This window comes from Spea bombifrons, chromosome 3 (genome assembly GCF_027358695.1).
Source record: "Spea bombifrons isolate aSpeBom1 chromosome 3, aSpeBom1.2.pri, whole genome shotgun sequence".
NCBI lineage: Eukaryota > Metazoa > Chordata > Amphibia > Anura > Pelobatidae > Spea > Spea bombifrons.
Genome location: NC_071089.1, coordinates 79,018,812 through 79,046,304, shown reverse-complemented (window position 1 = coordinate 79,046,304; position 27,493 = coordinate 79,018,812). Strand labels below are relative to the sequence as shown.

Sequence of the window (27,493 nt, the reverse complement as noted above, 5' to 3'; positions counted from 1 at the left end):
TAGAAACTGTCCTTCCTGGAGATGCACTTTAACCCTTACATAAATTAGGCATACGTATGAATGTAACATTACATTGTATTGATTGTAAAATATTGTGAACAATTATGTATAATTTCAATCTACTGGCATGTTTTTTGATGTTGTTGAATACAATTTCTTGTTAAAGGCCAAAACATTTAATCATGTTTTATACAAATTTATCTCAGCAGTGTCCCTACCAGAGTTTATTATGCAAAGTATCACTTTTGACATATAGCGGCTATTTTTCTCACATGCAACTTGTCAAATTGATATCACTGTCAAATGGGGTTAGTAATAAAAGTGAGTATTTGTCAGTCTCAACAGTTTTCTAATTTATTAACCAAGACTGTAGGTTGTGTAATGAAAGAAAGAAAATTGCTTATGTTGAGTTTTAGTATGTTTATTAAAAGTATTTCAAAACAGTTTTAAATATTGCTTAAATATAAATGTAAAATTTGCTTTCATGTAACTTGTATTTTTTTTAAAAAATGTTTTTGCCCCAAAGACTTATTATCAGTATTGGCTAGCTGGAGCCATCTCTTTTCTAGGGCTTTGAAGAGGCGTGAGACTAGTCACACGAGGCAGAACTAGCGCCAAAAAGGCCTTTAGTGGAAACCATCTGGTGGGGAACAGAAGACAAAGGCAAATAACACTGGATACCAGGTAGAATTGTTAAATAGATAGTCAGCCACAGCTGGGTTCAGTGCAATAAGCAGGCAGTCAGCCAAGCCAGGTATGGTACGCAGATCAAGTGAGCAAGGTGCACAAACACTAGGCAGAGGATGGCCAGACAAGCAGCGAGTTAAAGTATAAGTTCAGGAATCAATTTGTCAAATATGTAATACAGGACCACACTAAAGTGAAGCATAATAGTATTTTCAGGTTTTTACACCCGAGACGGATCTTGTCCCTGCCTCTTGTTGCGAGTCACTGTCTTGCCCCCTATTGTGTGTCAAAAAAGGTTCAACAGCCAGACGAGAGCGTGCTGTCATCCGTCGGCTAGGTAGAATAGAGACCTCATTCCAGCTAGCCACTATTTGGCTTCTGGTATAGGGTCTCTACTTCATGTTATGTTGATTAGCAATTTATTGTAAACTTTTCTGAAAAGGGAAGCAGTCTGAAATAGTTATCATCATAAAACCCATCATATGAATTTCATATATCTAAAAATAAGATTTCTGACAGCACTTCATGAAGCCGATTACCCAGTATAACATCACTACATACTAGGCATTGTCAGTCTGCTCACTGTCATCCTTAGCAATTTCCAAATCGCATAACCCTACAGCAATTTTACTAAAACATTTAAACAACTGTCCCCTCTATTATTTAAGGTTTGCAAAGCAATTTTATGCATAATTGCTTTTTGCAAAAAATGTGTATGTTTGTCTGGACTGCAATATTTTGTTAAAATGATAGCCCCAGTTCACGGAGAGATTTACCATTTAAATCACAAGACCACTGACTTCTAAACTACATAAATGAAATGTATTTACATATAAATGTTTATTAAAATGACCAGCCCTCCCTCGCCACTGCACTGAGATGCATACAAACTACCTAATATCAGAAGAAGCAAATGGTTAATGTGGGAAAGATTAGCTTACCAGACAGAAGACTGCTGTTAAAATGTATAATCAGCTGCTGTCCAACTTTTATTGGCCAGCAGGAATTTGTTATAGCACTTTTAATTTTATAACCCAGCTTGGGGAAGGTAATATTTTGCATTGCCAGAGGACTGCATGTTAAGTTTTTCAACAAATTCTGGCCAGCAATTGTTTAGGCCATGATACAGATAAAAGTAAAATACAAGGTATAATCTCTATTATACTTACAAACATTTACGGAAACATTTTGTATATTGCTATCCATATTTTTTTAAAGAGAATTAGTTATGAAGGAATGGAATGTTTCAGATGTTTAAGTGTAAGGTCCTTAAAAAGGCTAGGCTTATAACTGAGCAACAATTGTTTAGATCCACACTGACTGTGAAATAATTACGACTAGGGAAAGTTTGCTAGAACTTGAATGGGTGAGACTAAAGGCTGTGTAAGAGGCCATTTTGAACAACTCTCTAATTACCTATGTGTGTATATACAGTGTACATGTGTGTGTGTGTGTGTGTGTGTATATATGTATATATATATATATATATATATATATATATATATATCTCAGTTACCCATTCATACTTATATTGTAATTGTCATAAACCAGGCTCATGTTGACACAAATCCAGTAGAATGATGGTTAACATCTACAAAGCAGATGTTACAGGGTCTGAAATGTCACTTGGCATTTTAAATATTCACCATATTTCTAATCCAATTATCATGCCAGAAGAGAACATCCAACACTGTGCACTTTGCCACTGTTTTGAAAGCCAGATTTTCTTTTTGTTTAGATATAATGCTACCTTTATAGGCATATTTTTACACAATAAAAATATATTTTTTTAAAAGGTGTTTAACCCTAGTGGACCATACTATGATGATACTGTAACTTGTGTTTCTTTCCTACACATGTAGCATGTGATACATGCACCAAAAACGTATGGCTTTACCATACAGCCAAACTAGGCAACTTTCTTATTTTGGCGAACAAGTAAATGCAGGAGGTGGTGCTGGAAATATGGCTATAGGACCTAGGACACCAGATGTTTTAGGGTAAGTCATTATAATATTGTACACGTAAAAACATGTAAGGACCGACAGCTCAATTCAATTACCTGTCTAATCCGTAATTGGGATTAATGGTAATTGAAATGAATAGTTTACATATATGCTAATTTATATATATATATATATATATATATATATATATATATATATATATATATATATATATATATATATATATAGATAGATAGATTAGGAGTTATATATATTTGTTTATTACCACACCATAAATATTAGACAAAAATGATTCGGTTCATATTTTGCCCATTCGTTTTTGGACAACATCCCTTCATTTAATAACGAACTGTTTTTGGGAACAAAATCGATGGTCAGAAGTTCTGCATTTTGATCAGTTTTACTCTGGAGTTTGTGTTTGTGGAGATGCCGACAAAGAAAGAAAAAAAACAAGAATATTAAGAACAAGAAGATGCAAGATGCAGAAGGGGAAGCACAAGTGGTCGGCAGAGAAGGTAAGGAGACAATCAGAAAGTGTAAGAGAGTGGGAGTAAAAGAGCCCTCAAACTTCCTATGACAATTTATAACTTTTTGCTTAGCTTTCATCTGTTTTGTGGGGGGGGGGTCTGGCCTTGTTTTCAGAGATTCGTAAGAATTGATAAAATCTGCCAATTTTGTTACATTTGCTATTTTTTTTTTAAGTATATCAGTTTGTACATAATATTACCTGCAAAACTATAGCATGTATATCTATTATCTATTATTTAAATAGGTAAGCAGATATACAAAATAAATGTCAGCACACAGAAAAGCACTCACACCACTAGCTGCATCAAATTGACTGCTGTGGGAACAAGCTACACTAATCAATTCATTAATTAAAAGCTTTCTTTTGATCTTATTGAACACAATGTGATCAGGAAAGGGAAATAGTGCATGCTGAGCTGCGGCAATGAGACCAGCAACATGAGCATATGCATTTGAGAAATGTTTGGCCTTAGGATTTGGAAGTTGGGACGCTTATTTTATACTAGAGTACAATTTTTAAATTTTCAGTAAAAGTCTACATTATAGATAGGTCTTTATTTCAATTGATCCTTAAATTTATATAAAATATTTCAAACATCGGTTTGCTGATATTATAAGCTTCTATTTGAGTATCAACCAACATTGATTTCTTTTTGAAAATTCAACCCCAGCGCAATCCCAGTGCATTTTTAAATGTTTTTAGCATGAACAAGTAAAAAGTATACTAAATGTTCATCATAAGGAATGCACACAAACTAATTTACATCCAATAAAAATCAATTGATTGTATGCATTTATATTCACAACCAGCTTATGATATCTTGTTGAAACTTTTTTAGACTGACGTGTGTTGGCAGAGCAACAGGACTATTCATTACAACCATTTTCACATGTCTATATTTAGAATGTTATAAATAATTCAATTTTGTATCAGAGGATTTTTAATGTACCGTATTTATCGGCGTATAACACACACTTTTGATAACTAAAATAAGAAGAGAAACCCTACCTGCGTGTTATACGCCAATTAAAAATTTGCAGCCACGTGTCCCTCGCTTCCGGCCCGGACGGGGGTGCGTGTTATACCCCGGTGCGTGGTATGCGCCGATAAATACGGTAAATGTAAATTCTGAATTTACTTTAGATCCATAGGGCATTAGATTTTATAGAAAAAAAGTTAAGGTGTATGTAACGGGTTCACCAAGAGAGCTGTAGTAACTCCCAGAGATCACCCAGTATCCTCCTGTTGTCCCCGGAATCACTTCTAGCACCAGCCAGCACGCGCACCTTGGAACCCTGCTATGTGTACCCAATAAGTAGACACAACTACCGTGAACTGAGTGCAGCAGGAATGAACAGTTTATTGTAGTAAAACATAGACTCATATATCCACAGAACTTCATTAACATAAATTAACAGACACATGTATTCAACCCAACCTTTAATCCCCAATCAGCAATCCTATTGATGGGATTAATTAAACAATGTAGTTCCTGCCTGTTTGGAATCCAGGCTGGAGCCATCTCTGACTACCTTGGGGCCTTGTATGACAGGTCATTCTGTCACAGTGTAGTATAAAATAAAAACCTGAGAGTGAATTAAAAATATCTTTAGGTTAGTGGGGAAAGGGGGAAATACATTTTTGGGAGAGTCTGCAGAATCCCCCCATGCATTTGCAAAATGGACCACATGGAAATGTAAAGTGCATATGATGACTAGAGTGTCCTCTAACCTGGATGGTCAAATAAACCGACCTCTTGTCCTCTGCCTCACCTCTCTTTCCAATCAAAGTTTTCCCTGGCTTGTCGATGGGTTCTTTTCGTACTTGATTTGAGAAGAGGAGGACAGTCTGAAGTTAGGTCACATTAGCCAGTGGGCTAGTGTGCCCAGTTTCTTAGTGACCCTCAATTACCATCAGATTTTATTGCATTTACATCTCATGGAAAATGTCTGTCCTCGCTAATGTATATTCTAAATGGTTGATTAAATGGGGCTCACCTTTCTCAAATCTCCAGAGATTTGCATCTTTTATAATGATGCTAATACTAATGAACGTATTTTTTGTATTTAACCACAATATCAATTTGAAAATGATTGCCCAGAATCAAAATGTATGTATCTACTTCATGACTGTAACAAAGGTTCACAAACATCAGACATTTAATGAGCACATTGCAGAATGATGTCTAATTGTTTATGTTTTACCTGTCTTTCAAACCAGCAGCACAAACATAGGCGTTTTACCTTTTTTTAAATTACCAAATATAAGGGCTTTGGCAAGCAAAAAATGACAGACGAATAATGAGGCAAAGTTCAAGTGATCTACTGTGCTAATTATTTCAATTTCTCTTCATGGAGTGTAAAATGCACTTCTTCCAACTAATTCTAACACATTATTAAAATTTTCCCAGGTTATTAAGTTAAGTTTTAGAAAACTTTCTAGTCTTTCAGTCTTAATTTGCTGACAATTCTGATATATTAAAGATACTAAAAATACATAAATACGATAGCGATAGTTCATAACATTGTGGTACGATCTCTGAGGTCTTCATAGCTTATGTCCTGTAAAGACCCATTGAATTGGTTCATAATGTATGTTGGTGCTTGATATTTCACTAAATACATTATTATTATTATTTTCAGTAATAGTGCATATTGGTCATTTCTTATTGCTCCTGCAGATTTTCTTGCAAGAGGGTTCTCTATTGCATCTGAAAACACATTTTTTTTATTATAATGTGCACTTGTCAGTTTTTGACTGTATGATGGCTAGTTCTTTACAATAAACAAGTGCCTCCAATATGGCTTCCATACCCAGTACTATCCATGTCATTTAATAAAAAAATGATGTACTGTACATTTACATGGAAATATGCTTTCTAGTTTCAAGTTAGTTTACTAGATCCTCTCAATCCCTAACTAATTATCTTAAGCAACTCTGCAAGATACCAAACATCCAGTCTTTTAGGATAAATGGCCTATAATAACTGTTTGAGTCAACAACGTTAAATGTTGTTATTATAATACATGGAAAGGACCATAATAACTATCCGTATAAAGTAAAACTGTACTTAAACGTGTCTGATTCTAAAACCCTATCAGGATTTATGGTTAAAGAGGGCACATAGATGTTTTTGGATATTTTCACAGTAATAATTAGTAGAAAGGACCATAAGCAAGTCTTGTGGTTAGCACCCACCTACTAAATTAGTTTACTATCTATGTCATTCAATAAAAAATTATGTACTAAACTTTTACATCTATAGATGTATAGATGTAAATGTGCTTCCTAATTTCAAGTTGGTAAACTAGTTTAGCCAATGCCAATGTGTAACGACAATGTGTAGTGGCAATGTATGATTGTTATTACATCACGGCTGTACATTACTAAACTGTAAAAAGTATCCTGTAACAAGGAAATATACTGACAGGGCAACTGGAAAATTCTTTTTATCAATATTATTAATCACAGGGCATCATCCTATTAGTGAGATACAACACTTAAACGACAACTTATAAGCATACATGGGAACTCTCCTGGTTTGAACCGGAGATTGCCGGATAAGCACCGCTTCTCCAGGTCAAGACCTGCATCGTCCGGGTCGCAGCATCTTGACACACCCCGCTCCCATCCATTTTCTCTTCAAAAGGGGGTGTTTCCCGCTGCCATCAGCAGGACTGCCCCCAATGTCAGTGGGGCCAGCAGGAACTCCCACTGATGTCAGCAGGAATGCCCCCGGCATCAGCAGGAACTCATACTGATGTCAGCGGGAACTCCCACTGATGTCACAGGACTGCCCACCAGTCAGTGACGTCAGTGGGCAGTCCTGGCTGTGCCCCACAAGGGAAGTCTCCAGGTAGCCGGAGACCATAAGTTCCCAGGTATGCTTATAAGTAAAAAACAGCTAACGCTTAGAACATCATGTATATCATATATGAATCACTTAACAAATCCACTGAGGCGCTAATTATATACATTAGCAATAGGTTGAAACTAACGATGGTAAGGAATTTCTGAGGAAAAGTGAAAATTAAACAAGTCTTTAACCTATCAAACCAATGATATGGAAGCTATGTTTATGCAGAGGCATTTAAAAGCATAAAGTTAATGGCACCACCACACCAATGAGCTGAATTTGTTGGTATCTTGATATCTTGGTTGTTTGGAACTCTTAGTGGATGCCTCACTCCCTTGACTTGCAGTGCAGCAAACAATCTACTAGAATGAGTGCTAATAACAATTATGGAATCACTGGGTGATACTAATACTATTCAGGATGCACTATTTTATTTAGAAGAATCCATCATCAATGTACCATGTCCAGGGATCATGATACAAGTAAGGTCTTCTTAGTGTTTAAATGAACAGTGTAGGGACCAAAGTCCTTGCTCTCTGAACTTCCTTGCTAAAATGTCTACATTGACCTTAGAACATAAAGCAACTGTAGAAGCAACTACAATTGTCATCTCTAGTTAGTAATTAGATTTACATGGGAAATGTTATAGTACTTTAACTCTTTTTTGTAATATTGTTGCATATGTCTTTATCTTCCTTCATTTAAAGGAGTAATCTCCTTCCATTTAGTTTTGGCGTTAACTTTATGAGTTCATCGTAGTGTGGCTTTAAGGCTAGCTAACAATCAATCCATTTGGTTTTGTGACTCTTGTCTTTTTACATGGCCCTAATATAATCACTTTGAGGTTTCTTTGTAACACTACCCCACTTATTTTGAGAGCATGGCACAGAATACTATGCAACATATCTAAGTCTAATCCATTAAAAAGTTAAAGTGATTTGCCCAGGTATGCCACTGTACAATTTTACCCCGGGAGCAATTTTTTTTTTTAATACTTTAGAATGACCAGTTCATTTATGGCAAGTGGCTACCTTCCTAATTGGATTTCAGTACCAATAACAACACTTTGTAAGGGGAAAGTTTCCAACATGCTTCAGCAACTTATTGACTGACCTTGACAAATTATTGGTATCTCCGACACCCTTGATGCTTTTTTGTCACATATCTTTAATTCTACTTGATGGAAGCTGAACCATATTATTTGAGGTTATTAAAAATGGATCTAGGGAAACAATTTACCCTTTAGAGTTGGAGGAGATTATGGATTTCTCCCACCATTGCTCCATCAGCAGTAAAATGCAAGATACATTGATTAAGCTCTTTACCAGGTGGAACAAAGACCCTACTTTATTAATTAAGATCTTTCCTTCTTAATCTGATGTGTTGGAGGTCATGGTGGGGTACTGGGTCAATTTACATATTTGGAGGCCCTGCCCTAAAATTAGACCCTTCTGGGATGCAATCTGTAAGGACTTACCTGCCTCTCCGGTCCTGCTCCATGGCTGCTCCCGAGACGCTTCCTCCTCAGGCGGCTTCCCGGGCAGCGAGTACCACCGCTACCCGGTCGGCGTCTTCACCGCACGGGCGACCACGCGGCAAACAGGTACCACCGTGTGGTCAAAACTTAATATTGCACGTTACATTTGTAACATGCCTTTATAACCTCGGGTGACCTCTTCATGCAGGACACGCCTTCTCCTCTCCCTATTTAAACCCGGACTTCCTCTTCTGGGTCACCCTTGGTTGGTGTATTTTTGCTATTTGCTTGCGCATTAGATTGTGACTGACTGCTCCGGTTTGACTTGGCTTGTTGACCTCGTTGCTGTCTCCTGATTCGGCTCCTGATTCCTGCTCGTCTGGTATTGATTCGGCTTGTTGACCTCGTCTCTGGATTCTGATTTGGCTTATCCTGATTACCTGTCTGACCCGGTTGGTTCTCTGACTTTCTGGTTCCTGTTTGGCCTGGCCCACTCCGCCATCTGGGGTCCTACCTCACCATACCATTACACAATCACACAAAAAGCTACCTTCTCCACCTGATCTTTGACCGTCCTATTTAAATTCTACTATTGCCAGATCAGTCAAAGTTGTCTCTCTTGGCCACAATACACCTCTGTTTAAGGATCTTCTTGTCTCTAATATGCAAAGCGAAACATGTCTCGGGTGTTTCCCTGCATTTCAACCTAATAAGTATTACTGTTACATTAAGACATTTTTAAAGATGCATAAACACTTTTTATTGTTTTGTTTATTGATTATATTTTTTGCTTGCTTCTCCTGCTACCTTCCTGTTTATCCCCTGAGATTTGATTTACACAATGTAGGTTTTGGTATGGCTATGTACGTACCTTTTGTAATGTCATAGTGTGGTTGCTACCTCAAAAAACAAATAATAAACAGTATTTACTTATTATTCTGGGATCAGTTTATATGGACACAAAATGCTTTATTGACTCTAAAATGTGCAACTTTTTGTAGTTTTTGTTACAAAAATGCCTTGATTGAGACTTGAAATCTATAATTACATCCAGGTATTGAATTGCTGTTCTTAAATAGGTCAAAACTGACTTCAATAACATTGTCAATATGTGATATATTATAAAAGATATGAATTGAACTTTTATATTTCCTTTGCACCCTGGGTGGTATTTTAGCATGTGACCAGGAACCCAGAGTGTTATGTAAATTACACACTGATTTACTGCCATCTCCTTATGATCAGACATCATCTATTTTAGCGCAACACGTGAATCATTGTTTCTCAGAGGCTGTTGTATTTCATAACATGGCTGACAAAGGAAGCTTTATTAGATAAATTAGCTGCAGCATCTGTTTTGTAATCAACTTTCCAGAAGCAGTTCATGGGAAATAACTAAGCAATATAAAACTTAATCTCCTCTGGTACTGAATGCATAATGATTTTAAAAGCAAAGGGTAAACCACTGCAGTATTTTTTAATCTTTGGGAATTCATATTAACATTTAATTCAAATCCTCATATCTCCATTATGAGACTTCAAAATAATATTAGCTGTAAATTTGCAAAATGGCATATTTTTCTATGTACGTTGCACTTGCTAATTAGCGCAGTAAATTAGATTTCTACCTATACATATGCCTTATATGGACAAAAGCATTGGGAAACCTGACCATTACACCAACAGGGACTTTTATGACGTCTTTCTAAATACATAGACATTAATATGTAGTCCTTCCCCTCCCTTTTACAGTTATAACAGCTTCCACTCTTCTGGGAAGGGCGTCATCGGAAGCGTCACCATTTTGGTGAAAGTTCGCTGGGAGGTTATGTCCACAGCGATGCGGACAAAGAAAGAAGAGAGAAAAAGAGAAGATAGAAAATGCTGTCGCATTGAAGGAAAGGAAAGGGAGGACAGTGAAGCAAAGGAAAAAAGAGCTAGTCAGAACACACACTGTGCTATTTTTATATGGATACTAAAAAGAGAGGAGCTGGCTCTTTGCTGGATTAATCAGATAATATGCATGCCTGCCATAGAGCTGCCTTCTCTCTACTAGTGCCTGGCACTCCCTTAACTTACTCCAGAGCTCACAGACAGCACATTTTATGACGTCAGTGGAGCAGCTCAAGCTATTACAAATCAATTAAGTCTTCTACAAGATGGGGACTACCTACCACTCCAGGGACCTGGATCAATTGATCCATGTGCCCCTTGGTTAATCCAGCCCTGGGTCTGCCTATTTGTAGTTTTAGGGGTAATGTCAGTCTTGCAACTGTTGCAAAATGCCTTGAGCCTTGGGATCCTTACATGCAAATCACAGCTTTATATTTATATCCTTCTGCACTTTCATCATGTGTCAGGAAGTGAATACAAGGAACGAGGAATGTACAGACATGCACTGTATTATTTTATCTATGTGAAAGGTGCCTAATTTATCTCTGTCTCCACATATTGCAGCAATTTTAAAGTATGGTGCTGTAAGCGATCACGTTGTATCTTTCAATTCTAAATGTCAGATTTTGTTTGGTTTTATTGCATTGGAAGCTGAAAGATTAAAGGTTCCTATAGCCTTGTATGTCATTCCTGTTCTTTCATTCTAAAGGAAATTGACTATCTCTCACTCTGTAGGAGTAGGGGGAAAACAATTGATTTCTGCAGTGATAAAGTAAAGATGTATTTTATGTAATGGTTTGATTCAAGAACACAATTGTTTTTGAAACTTGTTCCATTTTCAATGTGATTGACACATCACTTCTGAAAGAAGTGAGAAAATAAATTTATCTCCAAAGCACCAACATGTGTGCAACATAGGTTTCCATTTATAAATACAAACCATAAAAAGAAATGCAAATGCCTCCTGGAAATATCACATGTGGTTTTTCTATTGTACTGCGTTTAATATCATATGGTCTTATAATTCTAGTAAGGCTGCATCAGTAGAACTATGAGACAAGATCGTGTTCACTAAAACGCACACAGCAAGATAGACACAAAAATATTTATCAGAGGAACAGATCATTATTCCAGCTATTTATCTAATCCGACATTCTCTCTAAATGGAATAATGGCGGTAATAATTTTCGTGACCTGATATGCTGCAACCTGCAGTTAACTCTGTGGTATCCTGATATGTACAACCACACATTTCAATTTCTTTTCAGCGCTGGCTGGCTCATGCATGCAAAGCGTAAATACACTGTGAAAGGATTTGGTTTGCGATAAGTATTGAAAAGTAAGAGTATGTTATTGTCTTAACATGAACATCAGACTCCCTTTGCAGCAGTGTATTCAGATGTCTCCAGGCATGCTTACAAATTAACATATACTGTATGATCAGGGTTTGCAGGAAATCTATGACAATCTAGGAGAATAATACCGATAATACTACCACAAAATTAGGAGTTTTGTGTTTTTTTACAGAATGGACAATGCTTCATTCAGAGTATCACGCGGTCTTAACATTACAGACTGATATGGGACAGGATATAGTAAGGGGTGTAGGGGGGTTCAGACAAAGATGAGAGAGGCAAATGATTCATACCAAATTACTGAAAAAGGAAACATAATCGCTTACCCTCCCTTGCTCAATTCTTTTTCCTTATCCATTCACAGATATTTAATTCAGTTGAAGTTTTAGCATAATATAATGTTTTCAGGCAGCTGCACATTAGCATTTGTATGTGTTCTACCTTTGTTATCTAAGCCCAACCTCCTAGATAGACACTCTGACTCATGTCTGTGGGAAACAATAAAATGGCTCAGTCTTAATCACCCATCCAGACTAATAAAAGTCAACAGACTTCATAAAAAATCAGCTCCGGGAAGGTCACCCAAAATATCACATGACTGACAACAATGGTGGCCTCCAAGTGTGCAAAAAGAGATAGAACAGAACTAAAATTAGATAAACCATGTTTTGTCGATACTAACATACATTCCTGTATACAAAGCTGGGGGTTATTACTATATACAGCACTGTAATTTATGCTCAAAGAGCATAAATTGCAGGACTACATGCCCCATACTCCACTCCGAGTCCCTTAGCTGAGCATTTAACACATGTTGTAAAGAGGGTAATATAAATAGAAAACAATAAACACCACAATATCCTTGTAGAACATCTGCACACAATCTTTAATATTAAGTGTCAGTCCCTGAATATTTAAATCATACATGCACTTAATGAGCTGCATTTAACACATGTTGTAAAGAGGGTGATTTTAAACAGAGAACAATAAACACAACAACGTCCCTGTAGAACATCTAGACACAGGCATGTAACAATTATGTTGCAGTGGTCACATCTGCGACCAGTCCTGCCTGTCACGTCTACCACAAGCCAGAGCACTCACCGCAGAAGTTCTTCTCCTGGAGGAGTGCGCAGAGACGCAAACCCCAGGTATTCGATGATCCCAACAGTGAGGAGGCCCGGAGTGGGTAGATATGGAGAGGTAGATAGTCTCTGGGTACAGCTGGAGAGATCTCCACCCAAGTAACGTAGGAGTAGGGCAAAACTAACGCAGAGTCAGACGAGCCAGGGGTCATACACAGGACGGGTAGTCAGCCAGAAGGTGGGTCAGAATCAAAGCGGGTAGTCAGACGATCCAGGTCATACACGTAGAGACAAACACAGCCAAATCGTAGAGCAAAGGGTAGTCAGGACAAGCCAAAGGGTCAGATAATCCAGAAATTCCGATAAAACGTACAGTAGCAATAACCAGCAAAAGACCACACCAGGGTACCGGTAACAGGGCTTCTGGGTTTTTAAATTTGGCGCCAGTAGACACCACGCCCCCAACACTGACGTCACACGCGCCCCCTGCCTGCCAAAACGCGGCAGCTGCAGCTAAACCTAGCTGCAGTTACGCGCGTGTCCAGCAGAGGGAGCACGACCGCAACGGCGAGCACCCAGCCGGCGCTTCCTCCTGACCTCACCACGAGGTAAGTGAAGCGGCGAGCCGGGAGCCGAGCGGACGGACGCAGGACGACGGGGGACAGCGGATCCACGGGAGCAGGTGACACTGCCCCTCTGGCACTTATTCATAGGTCACTAATCTATATGCTGAAATGCCAATTTTAATATTTACTTATAATAAACAAAAGTTGATTTAAAGTAAAGTGTACTAGAACCCCTTTATTTAACCCCTTCCGTACCGGGACGTACCTGGTACTTCCTGGTTAACAGTCACCGGTAGACCGGGACGTACCAGGTACGTCTCCTCCAAAAAACGCCCCCACATCACCACAATCGCGGTGATCGCGGGGGCGCTGCTGCTGCCGTCTGCCCAGGAGTCCTGGGCAGACAGCACAGCCTGTCTAAGCCCTCCCCCAAGCCTACGATCACTCCCACGGAGTGATTCTCTAGGCAGAAACAGCGATTGCAGAAAAATCTGCAATCGCTGTTTCAGCTGCCACAGGCAGCTTCAGGGAAGGGGTGGGGGTGTTGAATGGGTCCCCACACAAGTGTGGGGGCCTGATCCAACACCCCCCTGCTGCCTGATCGCTCCATGAGAGCATCAGTGCAGCGTTAACCCCTTCAATGCCGCGATCGCTGCATTCAATGCCGCGATCGCGGCATTGAAGGGGTTAATTCCCGTTTTTTAGGGGGTTCTGCTACTGGTGGTCTGCCTGGAAGCCCAGGCAGACCTCCAGCAGCAAAAACGAACCCCCAGAAGTCCTCTGATCAGCCCTGTAGGGCTGATCAGAGAGACTCCTCTCCCACAATCTCCAGTCCACTGGAGATTGTGTCCCAGCTGCCAGAGGCAGCTTCAGGGACAGGGAGACAGGGCTCTTTGGTCTCCACATTAGTGTGGAGACCAGCCCCCCCCACCCCCACCCCCCATAGTTAACCCCTACCCCCCCTCTTCCTCAATTAACCCCTTCAATGCTGCGATTGTTTATGACCCCCATCGCAGCATTGCAGGGGTTAATATTAGTCCCCACAAGCTTGTGGGGACTAAATATCAATCAATGCTGTGCTTCAATGGAGCATCAGCATTGAAAGAGTTAAAAAAAAAAAAAAAAAAATAATTTTTTTTAAAAAAATACTAATAAAATAATAAATAAAAAAAATAATAAAAAAATAATAAAAATAATAATAAAAAAAATACCAGCACTGACCTGAAAGTCCAGGGTGCTTCCAGGTCAAATGCTGGGCTGATCAGATCGCTCCTGGCCAATAGGAGTGATCGGATCATTATGGCAGCCCACGGATGACCCTGCTCTACAAAGAGAGAGGGGTCATCTAGGGTAATTATGAAAAAACACAAATTATTAATAAATGAAATAATCATAATTATTACCTGATCACTTGTCGGTGACATTTTAAGTCGCTGATTATTGATCGGTCTCCCTGATTGATGTCAGCGGCCTAAACCTGTCACTTACAAGCAATCTGATAAAAAAAATATTTAAAAAAATGTAGATGCACATGTTCCAGTTTTGCCCTCATAGCTTCCTCAAAAAATGCATGAACCATGCATGTGAGGTCTTGTTGGAATCAGGGGATCTTGGTGAACAAAATGTGGTGTTTTCTTCCACTGTTGCACTTATGGTGTGCAAGAAATTCAGTGCAACATTGAAATGTATGCGTTAAAAACGCAATAAAATAATTTCCCTGTGAAGTTTGGCAGAAACGAGTGAAGAAATGGCTAGCTGAAAACTGTCAAAACTACCCTAGTTGAACACCTTGACTTGTCTACTGTTCATAAATATATACTTTTATGGGGTAATTTACAGCGGGGGGCTTCCAAAATGTCCCAAATGGGATATGGGCCCAGGAAACCAATTTCTGAAAATTCCAAATGTGAAAACGAAAATGCGCATGTTCCAGTTTTGCCCTCATAGCTTCCTCAAAAAATGCATGAACCATGCATGTGAGGCCTTGTTGGAACCGGGGGATGTTGGTGAACACAATTTGGTGTTTTTTTCTGCAGTTGCACAAATTCTATACAAAATATAATATAAAATCTAAAGCAACATTGCAACATATGCAAAAAAACCCAAAAAAATATAAAAATACCTCAAAATTTGGCAGCAACTGGCGATAAAATCCCTGTTTGAAAAGTGTCAAAATGACCCTAGTTGTACACCTTGACTTATCTACTTTTCATAAACATATAATTTTGGGGGGATAATCAGTATCTGTGACAACTATTGCAGTTATTAGACTACCATGCCAAATTTGCAAAAAATTACATTTCAAAAACACGATGCATGCCTAGCAATATTTGCCCTATACTGGTCAAAATAGATGAAAATCCTGGCCATGTTGGGTGGTTTCCAAATCAGGACAACTCAATGAATATATTTGGGATAATTTTTTCCCATTGGTTCAATGTGTGTACAATTTGTATGTATACAAAACTGTAAAAAAATGCGTTTTTTTCATTTTTTCACCACTTTTTCCAGTTTATTTCAAACAAAACAATGTACTACCCAGCTTAATATGGTTTCAAATGAAAGCCCTACTTGTCCTAAAAAAAACAATATATGATTTGTGTGGGTGCACCAATTAATAAGAGAGAAATTACAGTTGAAGAAAGACATGGCAAAAACACAAAAACGGCTCCGGTCCTTTAGCGACACGTTAGTATCAAAATCCCGGTCCTGAAGGGGTTAAGTGGAGAGCCATGTGGATATTTTTTGTTGTTAAGGTGGCACAGACAAGCTGTTTGGGGACACCAATGTCACTGACCACCGCTTTGAGGCCACAGATGACACAGACAAGATATTTAGGGACACAGCTGCCACCGACAAGCTGTTTGGGGACACAGACAAGCTGTGGGGGACACTGATGTCACTGACCACCTGTTTGAGACCACAGACAATATGTTTAAGGACACAGCTGCCACCGACAAGCTGTTTGGGGACACAGATGGCAGAGACAATCTGGAGACACAGATGGCAGGGACAAGCTGTTTGCATTTAGGTTGGCACAGGCAAGCTGTTTGGGGACACAGATGGCACTGATACACTGTTTGGGGGCATGTTGGCCCTCCTTTTGAAATGTTTAGGCAGTCCCAGACTCCAGTACCACCATTAACTTAATAGAATAATTATATTTCAATATAATATTTTAAGCCTGCTTGACAGAAATGTGGTCATGTGATGTTGACGTGACCTTGCGTCTCACACAACCCGACTGTCTTAAGGGATAATGGAACACAGAACATGTAGACAAACATGTAAGTTACATTCGCTATTGTCCTAATGCTCCCAGGCCAATCTGGCTAGATTGCCTTAATACCGATTCCTTTCTGTACATTGGCCACCCCTGGATCCACCCATGCCTCTGCCGCATAACAGAGAGCCTGTAAGCCCTGCCCGACTGTTTCTTCCTCATTTCCATTAAAAGTGGAGCGCCGGGATTTGACATCATATCCCAACACCCTGTATTGAGGATAGCGGAGTAGAGGGAGCAGCAAGCGGTGTTAAAATCTGTTAAGCCTATGTTGGTGCCAATGGTAAATACACCACTGGGTTTACATTACCGATATGAATTGTTTCTGTCTGGAAATACTGTATCTAAAGTACATGTATTTTCCTTGCAGTGCATAATGATAATATCTCCAGACTATACATTTCACTTTTACAGATTAGTATACATGTCACTAATATAGATATATTACATTTTCTGAAATGTTACACTGTTGGCATTGTGCTAGTCACTCTTTTTTCCTTTCTCTGCAAATACACATATTGTGCTAAACTTTAATAAAAATGATAAAGCCAAATTACTTTTAAATATTTTACAGAAAATAGGTATCAGAAAAAAAGCAAAGCACCCATACTGAGGTATTGAAAAGAAATCCTTTTTATGTGTCTAATCTTTAAACTTCCTAGGATCTGAATGAAAAAAAATGTAAAAAATATTCTGTATTTCTAACAGGAAGCTTGACTTTAAAATGTTTTCAGCACCATGAACAATCTCAGTAGCATTACTGCATGTCAAAACCATTTACTCTGTTAGAGCAGTGCTAAAATTGTGGTGTTATTATCTAGAATATTGTAAATGGATGAAGTGAGAAATAATGCACTTTTCTGTTTTCTCACAGATAATATTTTAGTGGTACATACATTAAAAATGCTATTTATAAAGTACATTCTATTTATATATGGCAGTAAATTAATTATAGTCTATTCACAATAATGATTTAGAAAAAAAATTTTTGTATTTACAAAGGAGGATATTTGTCTTTAATGTTTTTTTGAGCCGGGCTCCTAGAATAATAATAGAAATTATATAATTCCAGAACTAAATTAAGAAAACTTAATTTAGTTTGTCTTATTGTGTTTCTATGCATAAAAATGGTCATTAGTCATTCATTAATATTAATATACTTTATTTATTTGCAAAACAAAGTTTTCAAATGACTTCTCTATAGAAATTAAATGATAACATCAAGACTAAGGGTGCCAGGTCAGGCTGGAGTCACAGTGCAGGAACGGTAGGACTCGCAGAATCTTGCGATGGGCAACTAGAAACGTGGATACTATGGCAATGGGATAAAAAATCTTTTTGAATAAATAAGAATTAATCAGTATAATGAGTAGACATCTTGTTATATTACAGCACCTGGAAATATTGTCCTCACAAAAAGCATAGCCTACACTGTTCAAATGTGTCCAATAAATTTTGAAGTGGAATACAAAGGTGTGGCATGGATAAACATATTGTTTCCATTCATTCATAAGAAAATATGTGAATGTGCAAATTTCTTTCACAAATTAAAAGGCTGCTTTACAAAGGTGAAAAAATAAGTTGTATATCCCAGCATTAAATGTATAACATAATTTAATCCATTTGTGCCATAAAATCAATATTACATATTTTAAACATAATGGTGATTCTAAATAGATGGGTAATTTGGTACTTGCCATATTGATGGTGCTTCAGTTCCACTTATTTCTAGAAAGTCGTATCCTTCTTCCATTTGGAAGTCTGTAAAAACCAGAGCGATAGTATCTCCAGGTTCAGCTAGGATAGTCCATGTGCAGTCTGCATTATTTTCATATTCTGAAGGAAAATGAGGGCTTGAAATGATCCCACTAGTTCCTCTTAATGTTCCTCCACATGCGCCTTCCGCTAATGCATATAAAGAAAAAACAAAATCATGCATGTAATATAGGTTATTCAGTTAATGTATAATGCTATTAATGACACAATGTCTTAATATATATTATTTAAGCTGTATGGGACATATATACGAGAATGTACTTTAGTTTTTAGTTTTTATTTACTGAGGTGTGCATGTGAGAAGGCTAAAAGTTTTCAGGCGCCAGCTTGCAAATTCAAAGTCCAAATTGCAATTAAAAAAAGCAAGATTTATTATTTTGTGAGTTGCATATATGAGTCATAACGGAAACCTGGTGTCCTTACCCCCATAGCACAGAGCAGTAGCTAGCTCCTTTTGCGCCCAGGGCGAAAATGGAAAATTGTGTCCCCCAGCTATTTTTACAGAGGCTATTTTATGTACAATGCCCTCACACACACCTGCCCATAAACACACACACTGCCTTTACACACGATTGCCCACACATGCTGCCTTTACACACACCTGCCCATAAATACACCCATATACATACACTACCCATCACAAAATTCAAAGGTGCTCACAACAGGTGAATAAGTGTTTTGTGAGTGTTAATACATAAGGGCTTGTAGCTTCAGTTGTGTCTGTCCAATTGCGTTATTTATTAACTCTACCAACCACTCAACTTGTCAGTCAATAGATTAAACTGAATATGTTCAAACTACAAAAGTCAATACTAAGACTTAGAAGAGGAGAAGCGAAAGTAAGATGGCAAATTCACAATGGAGTGATCAGCCTACAGCATGCTTGAGTTATTTAGTTTGAGTACCAAATTACTAAATGAGAACTTTACAGATGAACTTGTGGAGGAGTTATCAATAAAGCAGAGGATAGTAAAAGTGAAAAAAGTTTGTCTTTGCTTGTGGAAAATACCAGAAATGAAAACATTAGCATGCATATATTGCATATTTTAGGCTCTATGTATTTAAATAAGTAGTGGTATTGATTATGTTGTTCATGGCCCATGACATAGCATTATCACTTCTTGGTGAAGACATTGAAATATTAAAATGTCCGTATTGCTGTATTATTTTTGTATCATAAAATATTATAGTATGATAAAATATTGATGATACAATATAACATTTATTTTTGTCTAGTAGATTTACCAAACTCTAATGTAATGTTTTAAGGCAACAAATTACATTCCCTGCCAATTTGTTTCAAACCAAAATAGGGGAGCATTTGTAATTTGTCAACAAAATTCATTATGAACTCACACTTATTTTCGTTTACTCTCACGCTCTCTAACCTGATTTGTGTATATATATATATATATATATACATACATACATACATACATACACACATATAAATATATAGTATTTTCTCGATTATAAGATGAACCTGTTTATAAGACAACCCCCCAAAATCTGAATATTAATTTAGGAAAAAAAGAAAAAGCCTGAATATAAGACGACCCTGTAGGAAAAAAAGTTTTACCAGTAAATGTTAATTCATGTAAACTATGTAAACTTTTTTTTTTTTTTTAACAAAAGCTATGATTGAGAAAAATATTTCATTTTTATTTCCTTTTATTTTCCAACCTGCCCCCCCAGTTATGCACATCTGCCCCCAGGCTTGCCACTCTGCCCCAGAAATGCCTTATATCCCCTATATGCCACTGAGCCCCATGATATGCTTTTTAACCCTCTAAATGCCGCTGTGCCCCATGATATGCCTTTTAACCCTCTATATGCCACTGTGCCCCATGAAATGCCTTTTGAGCCCATATGTGCCACTCTGCCTCCAGAAATGCCTTATATACCCTCCGACTGTCAGAGAGAATTCCCCGCACAGGTGCGGGGAACTCTGATCTCTGACACCCGGGGAAGGTCTGCGCGATGGACGCAGACGACCCCCACTGCTAACCGCACCTCCTTCCAGCTGCAGCGGAAGTTGTCTACACGAATCGCGTAGAGGTCTACACGCTGCCCCGGCTACACACCAGGGACTCAGAAGCACCAGTAAGTTGGGGTGGCATAAGACAGGAGGATCCAGGTCCCCTGCAGCGCTGTGGGGGATCTGGATCTCAGTCTCATAGTCAGACCTATTTGAGGTCTGATTAGAAGACGACCGCGATTATAACACGAGGGGTATTTTTCAGAGCATTTGGTCTGGAAAAAAACTTGTCTTATAATCAAGCAAATACAGTATTTATATATATTTACTATTTGGTGAGCTTATGCCTATGTAAAGAGCACTTTTATTATGTTTTATTTTTAGATTGTTTTTACCAAAACTGAGTTATGTTTCTAGATAGGTCTTAAAATAATAAACACACTACAAATCAATCATCGATAATTTATACTTAACATGTAGAATACAATACAACATTTCTTAAAAAATGTTTTTGTTACAGGTTTTGTTACAGTGTTGAAGATATGATCTCCAAACAACAAACCCATGCTGCCTTGGATCTTGCAACGCATGACATTGGCAGGTATAAGTGGCAGGTTCTCCTCCTCCACATCTGCTTATCTAGTCAATTTCAACATATAATAAATTAGCCAAAGTTAAATTATCTACTTGCACAAAAATGTAACAGTTATATATGTTGCTAATACCAAAAATAGTTTTTTTAATTGTAGTTAGGCACACTGAGTATGGTTTAGTTAAAGGTTTGGGTTTACAGTTTTTTTAAATCTGTTCTTTAAAGAATGTCTTTAAAGAGATTTAACTTTATTTTTTATTACAGAAACAGATCTGTTTCATATTTGAAATAAGAGTCCAACACAAGTAGCTACTTTTTCTTTTAGATGTCTGCCCTTTTCTGTTTCTTCTCTACAAGCTGAATGGATGCAATTAAGAAGCTTGACATTTCATAAAACACCAGCAAGTGACATATTGTCATTGCCAGTCACATTATATAAGGCTTATCAATTTAAATAAATGAAGCTTTAGACAGATCCAAGCGAACCATAGGCATATATTATTTAGTACGCCTTATTAAAACTACAACAAAGGTAGCTAGTGAGCTTTTGTTGGTGACATCTTTTGTAAATATAATCTGTTCCAGCCTAAAGATGGTTTAATATTACGTTAGCAAGTACATATTTCAAGAACCACTAGAGTTTTTGAAGCAGTTTTTGTTTCATTTTTTATTCCAGAGCTGGAATATTAACCAACAACACGTTTACCGTTTCCGTTATTCTTGTGTAAAGGTGAAATATAATATTCTTTAAATATTTCAGGGTGATTATATTCTGGTCCCTAAGTAAAGCAAACCTAGCATGTTTGAATGCATATTGTTCTTGGATGCGCAATTAGTGGTTTAACTACCCCTTCCACTAACCATTCTGCTGCCAATTTTGTCACATACTTCAATAATAAAAGGGATATGATACATAAGCACTGACCCCAACCTGCCCTTCTCCTCCCTTTGACGCCTCACCCCCCCTATTCACTGAACTAATTTCCCTTCTCTACATTTAACCAATTCTCTCCTGTCACAGGAGATGAGGTTAACGATCTTCTCTTTTCCTTTGTCCCTCGAACCCTGTCCGTTCTTTACACTACCTCACTAGGCAAACCAATCTAATGATTTGTCTTTCAATACCACCTGTATACTGATGACACCCAGTTCTACCTATCATCTCCTGATCTCTCCCCCTCTGTCTTAGACATGTAACTAACTGCCTTACCTCTGTCTCTAACTGGATATCTGCATGTTTCCTAAAACTTAATCTCTCAAAAAACTTCCCTCTAGTACTAACATTCCCTTAATTAGTTTCCCTTAATGTCAATTGTGCAATCATCTCTTCATCCACTCAAGCTCGCTGCCTTGGTGTCATCCTTGACTCAAACCTGTCGTTCTCCCCCACATTTAATCTGCCTCATAAAACTACTGCTTTCATCTTAAAAACATTGCCTGCATCAGTCAATTCATAACACAAGATGCCACTAAGGCTCTTGTCCATGCCCTCATTATCTCCCACCTCGATTATTGTAATTTTATCTTAACGGGTCTCGGCCCTCTACAATCCACCTTGAATGCTGCTGCCAGACTTATCTTCCTCTCCCATTGCTTTACTAACATCTCTCCCCTATTTCTGTCTCTTCATTGGCTGCCTGTGCTCAAGGATTCATTTCAAAATCTTGACTTATTTTCAAGCCTCTTCATAGCAGTTCTCCTACTTACATCTGCTCACTGTTTTCAAAATGCACTCCTAACCGGTCTCTCCACTCATCTGTCTGTCCTCTCCTCTGGTTTCTAGTTCGAAAACACGCTTACAAGACCCACTTTTTTTAAAGACAACTACAACCTCACATGTTAACACTCTTCCTTCCATAGTAATTAGCTCACCTTTTCTAGTCCATTTCCTGCAATACTTATACTAGTGTGGCTGGTCCATCCCTAACAACGGCACTTTGACACCGTAACTCCCTCTAGATTGCAATGTTTGAGCAGGGCCTCCTCTCCTGTTATTTCTGTATGTCAACTTGTTATATTATATACTAATTGTTATGTCCTGTCCTCCTTTTGTACAAAGCTGCAGAATGTGATGACTCAATATAAAATAATAATAATAATAATAATAACTATGTGGTAAGACAAGAAAATTAATTTAACCATACAAACTAAATTTTTAACAAGATGGGCATCCAAGGTTGGCAAAAGAGGAAGAATTTAGGATTACTTTAGTATACACACATTTCCATGGGAGTTTTTTTTTTAAATAAAATAATTGATTCTTTGAATAGATAGTAGACTTACAATTATTAAAATGCATTCTAAATAGGAAAATTAAAATAATATGTTATTGGCTTATATAATTTTAATTTATACAGCAGGATATATATTCAGGTTGTAGCTGAAAAATGTAGATTAATATTCGTACTAATAAAAATAAGATGACTTAACACAAAGCTATAACAATTGCATGTTCAATAACACCCTTGCAGCATCTTCAGTAATGAATACATAAGCCATTTGCTCTGATGTAGGAACAATACAAAATATATAGATAAAACTGCAATCATTTAAAATGAGAGCCTATCATTTATTATGAATCAATGCACATCTCCTAGAAAAAAAATCCTTGACATAATGAGACAGAGTAAAAAATGGCTGTCATTAAGAGAACATAGGCCCAGATTCTGTAATGTGTAATGTGACATCAAATGCCATCAATGATACAACTCCAATAGATTTTAATAACAACAGACCAATTACTGAGGAGACAATTCTGGCAAAAAAAAAATGTGTTCTCCGACAACAGAGTGAGTGGGGAAGATTTTTAGAAATGTTAATATACATATAAATGCCATTAACTACTTCAGTATATCTAGACTACATTAATACACCGATACAATCATATATTCAAATGTGCAAATATTGATCCATGTTCTCAGACATGTTAATACTAGCATCACTAAAATGATGTGGCCAAAATGCGTTTAGATTTTTCCCTGCTTTCAAACTACAATATAACTATTTAGGTCAGTAACAAGTCTTAAATTACCACAGCAGGACAAATAGACAATATTTTTTTGCTTATACATTAGAACTAAACCAATCACAACTCAGTTCAAATAAAAAATCCGGGGGTATCATGTCTCTAGATGTTTTATCTTGGCGAACAGCATATAAAAGTTGTGTAATGGTCTCCAGGAATCTTTTTTTTCATTCATGCTTCTAAAAATACAATGGCCTGGTGCAGCCCCAAACGGATTTCCCCTTTGTCTGTGCACATTTACACAATTAAGATCTTGGCAGGTATGCTACACTGGAGACCCACCTCTTTCTCTATATTATATTTGGTAGGAGCAGAACTAGGGGCAGGGATATCTGTCCTGAGAGGTTGCCGCTACCAGGAAGCATACTGGGCTATTTTGTGGGAAGTGGGTGAACTGAAAGCAGAGTGAATTAACCTAGAAATCAATCAAATCTGGGCAGTTCCTAGGTATGTGTACTTATCGACCTAGGGCTTTTACTTTATAATTTAACAGAGCCTCTTCAGATAAATACTTCTGAACAGCCTATCACAGACACTATTTCAATGACATGATAATGGTGGCAACTAATTGGTTGTAATAATGGCCTTAATGAACCCATAACTTGGCTAGAAAGTAAAGTAATTCTGAATTAATTTACCTTAATTTAACATGACAGTTGGAAAAGCACTGACTCCAATGCGCAGATATTATCAATTCATAGTAGAATATGAAAAAAACACCCTAGAATGTATCACTCTGTATACATGTCTAATGTACCTCTACTTCAAACTCTTTTACTCTTCTTTCAGGCTCTCTATTAATGTCTCCCCACCCTTTCCGCCAACTACTTTTCAGTCTTTGTCTCCTTTTCAGCAGCTCTGCTTCTTCTCTTGCCTTTTCTTGTTCTTCTGTCTTTTTTTGTCCGCTTCTCCCCAATATCGGCTCTGTTAATAGTGCTTCAAGAAAAGAGATTCACTGACATTTTGAACCTCTCTTCTCTGTGAATCAGTCTGCATTATTTTGGCCTTCTGAAGCAGTTGCCCAAAAAGGCAGTGCCATAGCGAGCATCATGGGGACAGCCTCTCCCCAGCTACTCCAATTGGTGGACAAGGTGTGTGTAGAGGCTCAGCTCTTTTGTGGAAGCACTTCTGGGGGCCTGATTAACAGAGCAGATAGTGGGTAGAAGAGGATGATGAAAGAAGACAGAAGAAAGACAGCAGAAGAACAAGAAGAGGCAAGAGAAGAAGTTGAACTGCAGTTAAGGTGACAATGGATTTTGTTTCCAAAGGAAAAAAGTTGTCCGAACCTGAATAGGCTCTCAACCGACATTTAATTTATTTATTTTTTGTATCTCAGTGTTTACATACCTCCTCTTCCCCCATGTTGCTTTATTAATGTATTTGATTTCCCAATACATTATAGCCCTTATATGTTCCCAATGTATTTTAATATAAACCATTACTAATTTTCATACATTTACATACAGTTGCACAGAATATTGTTATCTATAATAACCTCTATAACATGTGTAAATGCATATGCATTAAAAGAAAGACCTCATACCTCTACAAAATGGAGCAGGGAAATCCCAGGAAGCTCCATTCCCTGGACTTACAATACATGTCAGTGTTGGATGTCCCTCAAGAATGTATCCAGTAATGCAGCTGTATCGAATTTTGTCACCAATATTAAATCGTGTTCCATGCAGAACACCTTTAGGTATTTCACCAGGATTTCCACATGTATGGCTTGGCAACACTGAAAAAAAAGATACAAATAAATAAGTATAGAGTCCTATAAAAGTACATTTAGAAATCATCTGAAATTCTCATACATTTATAAAATAACAACTGTATATATATAATTATAATATGTCATATAGCATTAAAAATTGTTAATTCATTTTTCATTTGTCACTTCTCATACAAATTTGAAAAAAATATTGCAGTTTTAATACATTTACTTTTGTATCCGCTGTTTTGTATTGTGGTTTTGTCCTATTGTTGTTGTACCAATTTTCTTTCTAATAGTATAGTCATGAGTAATACGAACTAGTACAAATAATAATAATGATAATACTAATAATTACATGAACATGTTGGTTGGTCATATGAAATAATTATGTTCTTGTAACAACCTGGGTAGGTATCAGGAGTAGGAACCCGTTATGCAGGAGAGACCCTGGAGACAACGAAGAAGGCACCACAATGTGGTAAAACCGAGAACAGGAACCAGTTCAAATGGTAATGGGTTAAACGGCAAAATAACTAATCCAGGTCACAGTCTAGAGATCAAGGGCAGGCAGCAGACAAGAGCAATCCAGGTCATGGTCCAAGGGTCAGAGGCAGGCGGCAGACAAAAAGCAGAAGCCGGGGTACAAACCAAGTCAAAGAAGCAGGGTTCACAAGGACAAGACAACAGCAGCAAGAAGACACAGAATGCAACTAAGCAGCTGTGAATACTGAGCACTGCCATAATGGTTCCAGGGGCTTTTATAGGACTGACAGGCACCTCCCCCGTAGCTCCACCCCTCTCTCGTTCCAGCACGAAGGGGTTAATGGAGAAACACTGCCTGTTCTATGCAATACAGTGGTTTCACTAATCAATAAATGAATACTCTCTTGTTGTATGCATATTAATTAAATATTTGTTAAAAATATTTATATTAATTAATCTACATTTTCAACCAAGTATATTGAATAACAACATTAAATTGGGGATGTGGTTCAGTAAACGACGAACTACATGATTAATAAAGAGCGATTATTAAACAATTGTGCATATAATTAACACTGTAATGCAGAATTATATAAGTAAACTGAACATCACTAATCACAAATGCTGTTCAAACTGATCATATCATCACATCTATTTTCCATGATGTATTGCGTGGCATTTATTCAAAAAGTCAAAGCGGCTCTAAATTAAGCATGTTAAATATGTTAATCAGATGTATGCCCATCAATTAAGTAATTTCGTTTATTCTTTCAAGACTGTCTGTGCAATTTGTAAGCTGTGATTAACCTGTTCTTTCAGTCAGATATGTGTATTTATTAATCTTTATAACACCGACTAATAGATTTAATCAATAGAACTTCCTAAGACTCCAAATATGTTTTTTATAGCTACACTCATTTCAGGTCACATGTTTAATGCAATATGTGATCAATATCCTAGATAAATAAATGTGTTTGCTAGTTTAAAAATTAGTAAGGAAAATACAAAACCTATTTTATTTATATCAAGTATTTTAAAACAAATTGACTGAATTACTAATATATTGAATGGGTTATAAACAGATACCTAGCTAGCTGGCTAGTTGGGTTTATTATTTGTTTAACGCTCAGATTGATCTAGGCTTTTGTTTGTAATTTTTCTGTTAGTTTTGTTTTTTAAATTGCCAACCTCTGTAAAAACTATAATACTTGGCAATAGAAGCTGTGG

General features: G+C 37.4%; 1 protein-coding gene across 1 annotated transcript in view; it reads right to left on the bottom strand.

Moving 5' to 3' along the window:
* Nucleotides 1-27,493, bottom strand: part of CSMD1 (CUB and Sushi multiple domains 1) — a 645,996-nt gene that overhangs the window by 286,711 nt on the left and 331,792 nt on the right. The window contains exons 4-5 of the mRNA XM_053459630.1: nucleotides 25,613-25,807; nucleotides 18,396-18,603 (exon numbers count right to left, since the gene is read on the bottom strand). Of these exons, the coding sequence (XP_053315605.1) occupies nucleotides 18,396-18,603; nucleotides 25,613-25,807 (403 nt within the window). The remainder of the gene's footprint in view (nucleotides 1-18,395; nucleotides 18,604-25,612; nucleotides 25,808-27,493) is intronic.